General features: G+C 46.3%; 1 protein-coding gene across 2 annotated transcripts; it reads right to left on the bottom strand.

Annotated features, from left to right (window-relative positions):
• Window positions 1–995: 995 nt before the first annotated feature.
• On the bottom strand, window positions 996–2,094 carry LOC149351560 (uncharacterized). 2 transcript variants are annotated; one of them, XM_089577058.1, is made up of 2 exons: window positions 2,022–2,094; window positions 996–1,325 (listed from the first exon to the last, which is right to left on the bottom strand). In XM_089577058.1, the coding sequence occupies exons 1-2, from the start codon at window positions 2,031–2,033 to the stop codon at window positions 996–998; spliced, it is 342 nt and encodes a 113-aa protein (XP_089433184.1). In that variant the 5' UTR covers window positions 2,034–2,094. The 2 variants fall into 2 exon arrangements, with proteins under 2 accessions (XP_089433184.1, XP_089433185.1); XM_089577059.1 differs by lacking the exon at window positions 2,022–2,094 and adding an exon at window positions 1,372–1,383.
• Window positions 2,095–14,321: the final 12,227 nt, after the last annotated feature.

The raw sequence follows: 14,321 nt of genomic DNA, 5'->3' as shown, positions 1-14,321 counted from the left end.
AACGGGTGCAAACATCTCACAGCACGCGGGCGCCCTTTGCGTTTCGCTTCCACTTAAATACGGCCGCCGCAGCCGGAGTCGAACTCGCGACCTGGGATCAGCCTCTGAACGCCAATAACATGATACCACTTGTTGCAGTTCCGTGTGCACAAGGCATTTTACATGAGGACAGCTTCTGCTTCCTCCCGGTTTTCCTCCCCCTTCCTCTCTTTTATTGCCCGTGAATTCCTTCCCTCCATTAATATTTCGCACCATTGGCGTGTCTCCTTTGACAGATGTTACTGGAATACCGCAATACGCAAACTAATGTGAAATAGCAAAGGCCTAACTGCGGAAGCCACATCTATAGCACTATACGAATAAGATTTCAAATCAGTACGTACGCAGGCCCTTCTTGCATGCTCTGTCTCTCTCCTTTGCTGCTTGACACTGTCGTTCGTTCCCTGCACAAAGGCAGTTCACTGTCTCGATCAAAAACGCAGGGAAGCTTCATTATGTTTCATATAAAGAGCCATATATCTCCAGTTGGACAAATGCAGCTGAACCCAGAATTTCTCTGCTTCTCAAACGTGTAAAGTACTTACTAAATTAAACCAGACTGTGGCTTGTTTTTTTTTTCAACCATTTATAGAGATAAACAGCCTCCGACGAATGTTATACTCAGTCTGGCTTTTTTTTTTCTGAACGTCTCACAATGGCAAGTATTGCATCTGGCAGCATTAAGCTGCCAGGCGAAACGACTGTAAATCCCGTATGCCATCTCCCTTTTCATAACATGACGCGCCATTAACAGCGGCACCTAATATTTCCAGAGACGCCAGAAAAAAAAAGGAACGAATTGAAAATGAGACATGAGAAACGCATTGGGTACAACTTTTCAGTCTTTATTTAAAAGCCGCAGCGTTTGTACAAAATTTACAGAGAGAAGATAACAGGTGCCGATGTTTGTGGCTTGTCATCTTGCTCCTTGCCGTTAAAGGCACGATATCCAGCACTCAGCCCTTCAGACCGTAACCGCCGTATCCGCCGAAGCCTCCGTACCCTCCGCCGAAGCCGCCACCGAAGCCGCCGTATCCTCCTCCGTATCCTCCGCCGTAGTGGCCGCCGACAAGGTGAGCTCCGTGGCTAAGCCTGTTCACTTGGTGCACAGTCTTCACAAGGAAGGAGGGTCCGGGAACGGTCTTGTAGTAGCCAAGGCCGTGGCCATAGCCGCCGCCGAAGCCTCCGCCATATCCGAGTCCGTAGCCGCCGCCAAAACCGCCAAAGCCACCGTAGCCACCAGCAAGGCAGACACCGGCCAGGCTGCAGACAAGGAGGGCGACAACCTAGAAGAAACCACAGAACACGGGACATATTAGCCAACCCTTACACCCACGAATGCATGCTGTAGTGAGGCCATTTCATTTTTTTTTATATTTAGGCTCTTGAACAAGGCTTGTCAATGCGTCACACGTGATATCAGCGCAGGACCACAAGACTGTTAGTGTCACATGCTGCAATAGCTCTTACGTAAGCTTGATGCTGACTACGTAGGCGAGTCAGCCAGGTTCTAAATGGGCAATCGGCTGTGGACATTTAACTGGCTGCTGTGCTGCAGCAAGAGTGAGACTTTACTGAGTACTGAGCCCAGCCTGTCAGTGACACTCAGGTAATTTGCTTCCCAGCTCCATTCCCAAATCGATTGGACGAAAATCATCAACTTCATGCGCATACAAAGGTAGATCTTAACGTTGAACATATGCACAAAGCTGCAGTTAGGCACGAGCACCAGATCATGCTAACTTTAAGCCCTGCAGTCCGGGTGAACAACGACAGCTGAGGAGTCACTGCGTTGCTCACCGAGGACGTACTAAGGAGCACTATGAGTAAGAAAACGCTAGAGCAATAACGGCGTCTCCTGGGGCAAACGCGCCTGCTAAGCTGGTCAGCGGACGCGGCGAGAGAGCGGCGGGAAAGCCGCGCTCTGCGCCGGACTCGAAGCCAGGTCCCGCACACTCCTGGGCGGCTAGCTGCGCACTTACCAGGGTCCTCATGGTTCGGCTTGTGCTTAGCTCTGAAGTGCTAAGGATGGAGTGATGCTGTCCGTTTCCTCGGCGCCGCTTATATACCCCGGAGAGGCCGGAAACGCCCGCCCCATTAAAGCGTGTCCCCTCCCTACTCCGTTTTCTCCTCGGACCCAAATTCTGCTCCACTTCTCGCCGCTTCCTACCGTTTCATTGATATGAGCCACTCGTGGACAAGCGCTAATATGAAAAGTAATTTGTCGCTGTGCGGCTTCCGCCAGAGCTAGGAAACCGGTAGGGCGACTTTTTTTCTCTCCGGCATTGTATCAAAGGTGCAGGTTTGCCGAAGCAAACAGAGGCAAAAATTAACGCGCCTTATTTCTGCCGGTCACCTGTCTCTCTCCGAGACAAGCATCGATGCTCCACAAAGTGAAGTGCTCAGAGCCACGTGCGAAATCACTCCTGTATTTCCTGCACCGAAGCCTCGGCGGCGGTTTGGCTACCGGCGCTTATCGGCCACAGCTGGCGGCTTCGCTTGATCGCCCGCGTTCGCACGCGCCGGCCACTGTCCGCCGCTGCGCGGGTTTTTTTCACCGCGGTCGCGCGGTGTCAACACGACGCAAATGAGCGTTTCGGAGAGAAAGAGAAAACGCTCTGTGTTTTTTGTTTGTTTTCTTATGCCGGCCACAGCAGGTGGTGCGCATTGCATAAGGCGGCTACATAGAGGCGGTTACATTGTTCAGGCTCCTTGTCACATGATTGTCGTCACCAAGCCGTATAGCTTCTTTTGTGTTCTGTGTCCAGATGTTAGTGGGAAATGTTGCGCGCACTGTTCTGGATGTGCACTACTCTCGAATGGACACTTAGCTGTTTTTCTTTGCACAGTTTTTTCATTGAATTATGAGAGACGTTGTGGGATAAAAATATATTTACGACGGGCCTACTCACTGATCAGGTGATGTTTATGTAAATTGGGCTGAATAGTACTGTTTAACGGGGCCGCTTTATGGCAGGAATTACAGTAAAACTGCCCTTGTTTTACTGGAAATTTTGTCGCTGTTTTACTGTGCGAAGGCGACTACGCGCATCGAGAATTTCGGTATATCGTAAATAAATAAAAATGTCGGCGCATCGATATTTCTTACAGCACGCAAAGCAAAACAATATATGGCGTTCATCATTTAGGCGGTGATCAAGCTTCCGGAGTCTACGACAACGCATTAGCAGGATTATATTTTAAAACTTCGCGTAGTTGTTTCAAAGCGTTCCGTTTCTGGTTAATCATAAGTAAACTACGCAATATTACATGCACCCTAGGGTAGTTTTTGAGCACTTATAGCACATTGAAAGCCGTAGTCGCGCAAATGTAATGCTACAAATATGGCTATAATTATCAATATGTTTATTTTTCAGACTGAGCTGGTGGGTTTTATGACTAAAAGCTGCTTGTGCAGCTTCATTAAGCCTAAGAAAACCAACATGCCATAGCACACAAACGGTGTAGAAAAATGTCTAAACATTGTCAAAGGTTTTGTAGTTACCTTAATCCAACAGAACCATCTTTTACAAGTATGCGCGTTGACGTGAATTAATTTTTTCTAAATAAACAGAAGAAACGAACAAAAACATGGACACTGTGATGAAGATACAGACAAATATATAAATAACAATGAAGTAAACGTCCGGCCATCTATAAACTTAAGAAAGGAAACCATATTTCCACAAAACATATATTCGCAGCTGTACTTTGTTATACCCCTCAAACCTGGCCCAGCTCAGTTCACTGTGCGCCCACACTGATGATGCTAAACGTTGCGGATCGACGACGGAGACGGTCCAACGATCGACAAGAGATCATACATACCGGGTCAAAGGGAGACGGGGGCCACGGTATGCCCTCGCACGCAAGAGCGACTTCGCAGTGAAGGCTGTACGTTAAGCATGCTGTCCTAGTTTGCGCGTCAGCATTTTGCAATACAGACGAACTAATTTTTCTGAACTGACGGTCAGTTACGGATACCAGGAGTTGCGTTTTCGGCGAGTAAACTTCCGCCGATAGACTAGGCTAGAAATATGATTGCGCGAACTTTTGATGGTTTTACTTAATAATTACAATTTGTAGGTTTATTTGGATTTAACGTCCCAAAGCGACTCAGGCTATGTCGGACGCCGTTGTGAAGGGCTCCGGAAATTTCGACCACCTGGAGTTTTTTAACGTGCACTGACATCAAACAGTACACGGGCCTCTAGCATTTCGGCTCCATAGAAATTCGATCAGTGCGGCCGGGATCGAACCCGCGTCTTTCGGGTCAGCAGCCGAGCGCCATAACCACTGAGCCACTGCAGCGGCAATAATTACCATTTCCGCACTTGTGCTCAGCTTCTGAAGCGACACTGGCAGCGGCGACTTCTGAAAGTAACGTCTTCAGGCATTTAAACAAACGCGCTGGTGAAATTGCTTCCGTAGGTCAAATCAATCATTCATGCGTAGCGTACAAGGCCCGTGCAATCGACCGGGACTGGAACAGAACGGCCGAGCCAGCCGGTTCTTAGGCGATCAGGGTCAAGTTTAAACGACTATCTTTCTTTCGCGCGTGTGAAGTCGCTTTCTTTCTTCGCGCATGGTCGCTATACCGATGTTTGCTCTGATGATTTGTTTATTGAACGCTGGTAATAATCAAGTGCCTTGCAAACAATTTTCACTCATGGCTACGTATCGAGACTTTATAAAAAGCCCCTCTTGTTAGCGCAGGCATATTTCCTTCTGAGCAATCTGTTTATGCACACAGATTGTTTCTTTGTTTCCAGCAAATTTCAAAACAAACGCGCTGTGGGTAGAAATGAAAAGCAAAGGGAAAGACCACTTTGTCTCATGTTAGAAACGCTAAGTGACCTAATTTTCAAGACGTTAGCATTTATTCTTTTGTCTTTATGGGGTGCGTTTATGGGGTTAACGTCCCAAAGCGGCTCAAGCTATTAGGGACACCATAGTGGAGGGTTCCGGATAGCTTAGATCGCCTGGGATTCTTTAACGCGCTCTTAAATTGCCTAGTACACAGGCCTCTAGCATTTAACCTGCATCGAAATGCAACCGCCGTGGCAAATATCGGAGCCGCTTCTTTCGGGTCAGCAGCCGAGCACCGTGGCTACTGAGTCGCTGCGGAGACACATTTTTTTATTTTTTTAAGGACTTACGCCAAAACAGTGGTAGACTCTTTTACCTGCTGGGCAGCTTAGTTTCCTTACCGCAAGCACACCGCGGTTCGCAGCTGGTAGGAGTCGGTGGGTGCAGTTAACGCAATCAAGTGAAATAACTGTCACCACGTTGAAAATCGCGCCTATAAGAACGGCCAAAGCTGCAAAATATCGACAGTGGTGCCGTTTTGAAAACGCGTGAGCGAAGTCACCGTGTGTTATTGGCGGCGTGGTATAATGAGGCACATTAGTCAAATTTAAGAATTGTCACCGACATCTTAAGAGGCAAACGGAGGAAAACTCGATCCAATTTTTGTTTTAGTAAAAAAATCGATTACGTGGCTCTTTCTGGCTGCGCTCACATTTGTGCGTCACCGAAAGACACATTCCCTGCTGAAAAAACTGTATTTAAAATTTTTCTGCAACTAGATTCAAACCTATCACGTCCACCCCGAGAAGAACTTTATGAGCGCGGTTGTGAAGTGAACGATTGTGTAGTCTAACCTCTGTAATCCGCGCCAAAAACAATATGTGGACGCCCCGCAGTGTCTTGCGGAATCGACTGCTGATGGCGATACCTGTATTTAATTTTTTTTGCAATTTTCTACCTTATGAAATATGAGTTTTCAGTTAAAGTAGCGTATTTCAAGTTATACTGCGGTAATCTATGTATAGAGGTCAATTTTAGTTTCTTCTCAGTGTCGCCGTAACATACATCGTACTGAGATTAACTGGGCGAATTTCAATGAACAATAGCCATCGCTCTAAAACAGCATTTTTTTTTTTTGTATTTGTAGTCTTCCCCATCCTTTCCTGTATATTTTTTTTTTGTTTTAACTGAAACTGCCCGGTCAGGCATGCTTTGTGACCTCTTCAAAAGGGAAACGCGTCACACTGCTATAACTTGTGATGCACATGAATGCATGAAGGCGATACATTTTTTATTACAGAGTTCAGGCGATGCTGTAAGCGCGTAGTTTAAACTGCAATTATCACCGACGGCGGAACGTACGGGGTCGACACTGCACCTGTAATAATCGTAAGAGTCTTTGAAGTTCAGCCTTTAGTTTAACCGTTTACACGAACTGAAGCGCAAGTCTCGAACTTCAGTTTGCCAGAAAACGAACGGATCTGCCGTTGACCGGATTATCTGACGTACTATCAGCAAGAAATGAAACGCGAACAAGACAATTGAACCACGCAGTGGAAAATGCGCAGCTCTTAGCCAGGGGAAGCTGTATACTAGCTCCTGCTATTTCAGTTTCGAAGGCATGAATACTCTTCTTTAGAAGTGTTATTCAACCACGTTTGTATTTCCAATACAGGAACTAATACGTTGGTGTTTTTATGTTGCCACCTCAGTTTTCTTGTTCGCGTTTCATTCGTTGCTGATAGTACACTACATGATAATACCGAGTTGGAGGTCGTAAACTTTCTTCAGCACCGATTTTTTTTTTAACAAGCCATTCAAGCAATGTGCACAAAGTCATTAGACCACTTCTCTTCTGTTCTTTTTTTGCACGTTGGTTCTATTCATTTCCCCTTCAGCAGGTTTCGACATAACAAATAAATAAACGAGCGAAGTGCTTAGCTCGGGCCTTTACGATCATCGTTACAGAACATTCTAGCTCCGCGTACGTGCCACAAACAAATGTATATTTCGGAGCCATATATCAAGGTCACTTCAGAGACTCCTCGCCACGGTCGCATCTACTCGCTACCGTCTTCCCAACTCAGCGATATAAAGTTGCTGCACTGAAGACAGTCAAGAACTTTCATTTCTCCACCTTGCTGATTGGTAAATGACGTGCTTGCTCTGGGCGTCTGGTCTTCTGCTCACTCAGCCAGTGTTTGGATAAAGTGACCCTTTAGGTCTGTTTTGAATTCCGTTTGCGTTTCTGTGAGGCCTGCGTTTTGTGCCATCCTTTCACTTGTTATGCATATTTCTTCGTCACAGCCTCATCTCTAACCAGCTGGCCAGGCGACAGCTTCAGAGGCGCGCCCAGCCCGACGCAGGCCTCTGACGTTTGTGCGCCCGTTTCCATTGGAAAGTCCGTCGTGGAGGTAAGCCGCCGACGTGCAAGAGATGCCGGCAGGATGGTGGGTGCGTGAGCGAAAAGCGAAGCGAAATCTCTCCATTTGGATGCCTGTAACTCTATAACTCGTTTTTTTTTTTTTTTTTTTTTTTTTCCGGCAGCGCATTCGTGTGGTGGCGCCACGCAACCACCGATGTGAAACGAAACTTAGCACCACAAAAGCTGGAAGGAACGTGCTGTAAACAACATGAAGGAGACCTTTTAGGTTGATAAGAAGCTTGAAGCTCGTTTTCACTAAGGCAGATGTTCGGGTCAGTCGATGTTTAGTTAAAAGTGAAGGTCAGAACCAAAATTAAGGAACACATTGATAAGAAGTCGGTACGCTACTGCAATAAATAAATAAATAAATAAATAAATAAATAAATAAATAAATAAATAAATAAATAAATAAATAAATAAATAAAAGCATTTCTAAAACAGAAGCAGAGGCTGTGACACCCTGCTCCGTAGATAATCTACCATAACTCTTGGTTGCGTTTGATATAGTGTCATTTCAGGTTTGTTATTTTGGCTTGGAAACTTTTCTTACTTTCGACCTACTTCCTGTTTTTGATATCGACGCGAGCAAGCCCGTAACTTATAAAATCACTGAATACCACCGACGTTTGTCTCTTATCACTTCGTTCCAGAGAGGGAGAGAAAGACAGAGAAGAATTTATGCCGTTCTCAAACAAAAGGCGATGCAAAAAGCGCAATACAGTGCCACTTCCGCCAGACAGAATCACTAAAAATACTGGACGTCCAAACTCGCGCGGCCGAAGAATGTTTCTGAGCACGACAGCAGCAAAAACATACGAAAACAAGGGGAACAGAGGCAGAGAATGATTTTACGTGGCAATTGGAGGAGAGGAGGAGTCTTTGTCGCGGGTGGAGTCTTGGGGGAGGAGGTTGCAGTGCGCACACAGTGCCCCAGACCAAAGCGGCAGCTACTATGCCTCGCTTCGAGTACGCGCAGGAATGGAGGCGCCAAAAAAGAAAAAGAAAAAGACGACTGCGCCTTTCGCTTTCTGCGAGATGCGTAGAGGGGAAGAAAAGAGATATGTCTCGCCTGTGAGGCCGCCGAGAGCGCTTTTGACCGGCAGCTCCACCCACCCGTGCGCTGGGTGCACTTGTGCAACCAAGTAGCAGAAAGTAAAACGCGTGAGAAAAAATGCGGCAGAAATGAAGGAAACGCTGCGGAGGGGGCAAGGAAGGGGGGGGGGGGAAGCCCGGAGAACCAAAAAATGCACCAAATGCCTGCGTCATGTTTATATAGAGCATCGCGCCAGCGAATTCTTGAATGGCCAGCAATTTCCGCGCCCGCACGCGCACCCCCGCAAAGCATTCTGTCGGCCGGCGGCAGCCTTGTCCCAGAGTGAACCGGACCGTCATAGTTTTAGATAGTTAATTTGGGCGTAACGACCCGCAGCAGCCACCGACGCGTAGCGGGCGCCTGCGGATTAATCTTGAATTTAGATCACCCCCGCGGGAGCCCCACGACTCCCTCGTGTCGAAATCTCTCGCGCCACGAGCACGTGCGGCAATTCGCCTCGAGCCAGCTTCCGGCCGCTCGCCTGCCGACCATTAACCGCCGGTGGCCAATCGTTGCTGCGAGGTGATTTGCGCCGCACTCCGCTGCTCCCGCGGTGGGACCACGGGAGGGAGAATCCGAGACTCGGAGAGTGCACGCGTGCAGCGGGGGTGTAAGCATTAAACTGACGTTCTCATACAAAACCGCAGGAAAGAACACGAGTGTGAGGGAAGGTCACTGTGGTAACAACAAGCGAGAAAAAATCAAGATGAAAATTAATTTCCATTGTGGAACCAGCGGCACAGAGCGATCTGTGCAGCACTGTACGCTCAACGAATATTTTCAGCTTGAAGCAGAGCAGTCATTTAACGGGGTACATGAGATGCTGAGCGTATGTCTTTACGCTTTACAGGACCGTTAGAGTTTATAACGCCAAGTACCTAGCGTTAGCTGCCTTGTGATTGCGCAGAAGAGGAAACATATTAGAGCTGGTGCGCTAATATAACATCGCAATTGTGGCCTAGTGATAAGTGCATCTTCATCATATTCGAGGGATGCTGGGAGGTGCGGCATGTACCGGATATGCTGAGTGGGAGGTGCTGGGCTACCATTCTCGGAAGGTTCATTTTCACCGGTGGCATACGGACACGGCGCCCAGCCAGGCATGACATTTAAGCGATAATCGTCGGAGCCCGGCAGAAGAAGCCATAACTTGGTGACAGATCCCGAAACACCCAGATCCCAACCTGCACTCATACAGTTTATTTTTCCTTAACGAATACCCTGATGCATACCCAAAGTACGGCAAGTGCCCAACTCTTTTCTACATCTCATGAGGCTGTAGTGGTAAACCACCGCACCTAAAAACACCACACGCGTCGTTCGGGCCGCTGGAGGCCGCACTGTCCAGCAGTGACCCGGAATATCAGCCCAAGCTGACTGACTGGGCAAATGGGGCAGCGGCACCTACCGGCGTTCTGAAATAAGAATGCCTGCCGCTGACACTTCCAGTCCTTTATTTCTCTCAGTAACAGTTTTCGTAATCAATCAATCAATCAATCAATCAATCAATCAATCAATCAATCAATCAATCAATCAATCAATCAATCAATCAATCAATCAATCAATCAATCAATCAATCAATCAATCAATCAATCAATCAATCGAAGTTCATCTCCATCGTCTTCAATCCTTAGAAGTCATCTTCATCGTTTTGCTCCCAGCGATAGCGAAGAAATGGAGGCGTTTTAACGTGACTGCGTCAAGGGTCCCGTGCCGCAGAAAAGCCGGCATCGTCAAAGTAGGAATCCACGTCATTGCCCTTGAGCGAAAAATGCCCCTATTAGCAAAGAACAAAAATTTAGGAACAGGTCACAGAATGTTCTAATTGACGCGAAATTTGTCAGGGAGGTTCCTGTACCCAGACGAAAGTAACTGAGTTGAAAAACAGTGGGTTAATTTGGGTTTCGTTGGCATCGAACACAGGACCACCGGATTGCGAGACTGGCAGGCTAACCATAGGCCGTGAAGGATCGCTTTGTTTTATTTTTGTGTGTGGCATGCAAGTACAACAGCGCTGACAGCCTTCTAGCCTTTGCTAACCAGGCCGCATCACGCGAATCCGTCATACATAGTCTGACTAGCATCCTGCTATCACGCTGCATCGAGTAAAGGAAGCCAGACAAGAGGTCGATCTTGTGCAGCATGTGTCCCCCGCAAACACTGCTCTCTGAACAGTGACCTCGATGAACGTGGCGGCTCTGTGTGGCGGTCTATCATGTGGCTATTCCAGAGGAGAAACATTCCCATGAGTACAAAATGATCACATGGAACCTTAGAACCTACCACTTATGCGAAAACCTTATTACATTGTGCGTGATCGCAATGTTCTTTTTGAGAAGCCCTTGAAGTCTGCCCCCAAAAAACGTGGCATCACGAAAAAACACAAAGCCAGGATCAATAGTCTCTGGCTGCTGAAGCTGGCGACAGTTCACCGACCATGACACAAATGGTCCCTTAGCAAGAAGGCACATTTTGACAAGCAAGGTCAATGTGGGAAGTAAAAAAAAATAAAGCCTTTGCGGTGGATTGAACACACATCCGTTACACCCGCTGTTCAATCAATCAAATAAATCAACCTTATTTCACAACTTTGCAAGGCGAAAAAGCTGGTCGGAGAAAAAGCCGCTACACTACAGCTTGGCTGGGCTCCAGCCACCCGTAAGCAATGGAAACGAAAATGCACTAATTTTCGCACATAGCACTTAGCACATAGTAAAACATATTGAAGGAGTAAAAGTAGAATAAAACACATAATAAAAAAGCATAAATGCGCATCTTAGAAAACTTGACGGTGGTAGTGTGATAGAAATACAGCACATAACACAATAACGAAAGCTTGTTCCATGCACTTATACACAAACAAGTATGTTTTTTTATATTTTGATTATCTAAATAAGATTATTATGTATTTTCTTGTTAACGTTGTGATTTCAATATTCATTGTGCGATAGTAGTTTGCCATATATACTGAATTCTCTGTCGGCTGTAATCTGTGCCCGAAAAACGAACATGCCAAGGTGGGCTCAAGTTTGCAATGTCGAGAAATACGTGTAATTCGCCTTGAACCGCTTTGTTTTAAGAACATAATAGTGTGTAAGTGTACAAACCCTGAACTGGAATTATGGTAGGCTGCAAGGCTAGCTAAGGTGTTCCATACATCCGCACAGGAAATAACGTTTTAATCAGAACTTTTGTCTACTGCTTCCTGGGGAGATTGCATAGGTACTATCAGGAAAAACGTGCACTGAGGAAATGGAATGTGCACAAAAGCCGCTCTCGTCTATGACCAGTGGTCGCAAACAGAATAGACAAATGGGTACTTAATCACCTTTTAAGCACAGCGACGAGGAAGGGATAGTTTCCCGTTTTAAAAAAGAAAAACCTCAAAACAAGCTGATGGATAAACAGGTACTGAACACCAGCTCCATCAGACTCCAGAGGAAGAAACAAATTGTCTCGACGCTTATAGGCTCCCACTGACAGCCGCCGCACACAAGTCGCGAAAATGCTATGCATCACCTGTACTTTGTTCCTTGCACAACGCAACCTAAATGAGTTTCGAAGCCTAGAAGATATTGTATGTTTGTGCTCGTGAAAACATAGACATCTCCCTACCGAACCAAGCCTGGGCTTGCCTGTCGGACGACATTTGAGATTCCCACTGAGGACCACAATTGTGAAATTTATGCAACGGAACCCCGCAAAACTGTAAGTATTCAGAGTCCCACCTGATGTCTGCAAAAAGGCTTGGTTATGTACCCCAGTGGGCAGGCGGAAACCGCTTTGATTTATAAAGTTTGAAGTTTATAAGCCGCACCGGAAAAATTCGAACTCACTCTTTTATAAGAAAAGAAAAGGGCAACGTCGTCAGCATAAGCCAAAATTTTAATTTCACGCTGCGGTAGCGAGACTCCACGAATAGCTGTTTTTTATATGATACTAATACATAGGAGCTTTAGATACAAAGCTAATAACAAAGGCGATAGGGGTTAGCACTGTCGAAGCGATGATTGGAGTGGAATAGGTTTGAAAAGCTTTTTATTAAGGGACAGTCTCCTATATAGTGGGCGCTTTATAACATAGTTCTCGAACTTTAAGCAAGACATCATCAATTTTAGCACTCGCCAAGACTACAAACAAAAATCATGAAGCACCTTACGTAAGCTACTGATAGATCATTCTCAAGATGAGCCGCTTGGCTAACCTCATCTGACAGTCTCTAATACAGAACGTACTATATGGATATGGCTTTGGAAACTACTGCCTTTGCCTTTGATTCCACACTCTTGGGGCGGCCCTAATAAACCGAGTGTCATAGCTGCATACAAGAATGAATCTTGTAATCCACCTTGTATAACGATTTTGAGCGATACCCTGCGACAGTTTTCAATCAATTTGCATCGATGATTTTGAGAATTAGTATGGTGTGATCACTATACTACAATGTAGGAGGTAAAAAGACTACGTCATAAGCAGCCCTGAAAACTTCCAACGAGGCAGGTGCTAGGCAAGGCTTGAAGGTTTTATAGAACTGACTACCTAGACCATCCGAGCCAGGAGACTTCTGAAGGCCTGCAGAGCAGAAATGGCTGATTCGTCCTTGATTAAAGTCATTGACGCCTAACTAACAGCACGCTGCTCATGTTCGAGTCGAGAAAACGCTTCTCTAAAGTGGTTGATATCTGACCCACCAATCTTGCTACTACTACCCCCAAAAAGCCGCATATAAGAAGTAAAAAAAAAAGCACCACGAATACCTGCCATGCTAATGTATGTATAGCTTTAATAACGAATTTGTGAAGCTTGGTTTATTGGTTGATTGGGGTTTAACGTCCCGAAGCAACTCAGGCTATGAGGGACGCCGTAGTGAAGGCCTCCGGAAATTTCGACCATCTGGGGTTCTTTAACGCGCACTGACATCGCACAGTAGACGGGAAGCCTCCTTGGAAAGAGCAGCCCGCCTTTTATCATTAAACGTGCGGCGAGATGGCTGTTCATTAACGAACCTCCGAACCCCAGCCTAATCAGCCGCCTCAGTGGCTCAGTGGTTATGGGGCTCGGCTGCAGACCTGAAAGACACGGGTTCAATCCCGGCCGTGGTGGTCGCCTTCCGATGGAGGCGAAATGCTGAAGGCCCGTGCACTGGGCAGTCTAAGTGCGCGTTAAAGAATCTCAGGCGGTTGAAGTTATCCGGAGCTCTTCACTATGGCGCCCCTCATAGTCTGCGCTGCTGTGGGACCTCAACCACCGTAAACAGGAAACCGAACTAATCAAGGCACCCTGATATTTTTATGCGCTAAACAGTCGTAAATGTGCTTTAATACTGCTGTTGCATTATTTATTTATTCATAATATTTATAATTTATTTGTTTATTTGCTGGGGCAATTTATTTATTTATTCTTACATACTGCAGCCTCTATTGGGGCTAGTGCAGGAGTGGGTTAACAATTTATGAAACGGCAATGTACAACACACACACAAAAAGATTGCATCTAACAAGGTTGAATTCTTTCCAGTTCATACAGCTCATTTAGGGTGCGCCCTAATTCACGAAGGTGAAGATGCTTCAGGAATGAGATGCGTGATGATGCTTCAATAGCCAAATTCTTAACCTCCTGCTCAAATAGAACCCACCTTTGAAGGACTGAGAGAGCTGCAGGTATTTCTTTGTCTTTCAAGCAAGCAGCTGCAGCGCACTGAAAGTTTTATCGGAGAGAAGAAAATTATTTAGCTTCCATAGCTCCCATCGTGGTCGGAGTAGACAGTGTACCTTCCTGCCTGGGGAGGCACCATGCAGTGGTCACTGAAAAATAGCGGTGAACGCTAGTTAACGTGCCAGCAGAAACGTAGATAGTGTCAACTCGAGCATTCGAAGAGGATTGGAAATGCATGGAATGTATACTGTCGCTCTTTAGTCGGCGGCCATTGTGAACAGGGTTGGGTCCAGAAACTAA

The sequence above is a fragment of the Amblyomma mixtum genome, chromosome 3, assembly GCF_055824585.1.
Source record: "Amblyomma mixtum isolate Tamu chromosome 3, ASM5582458v1, whole genome shotgun sequence".
Taxonomy (NCBI): domain Eukaryota; kingdom Metazoa; phylum Arthropoda; class Arachnida; order Ixodida; family Ixodidae; genus Amblyomma; species Amblyomma mixtum.
This window is presented reverse-complemented; position numbering and strand designations above follow the sequence as displayed.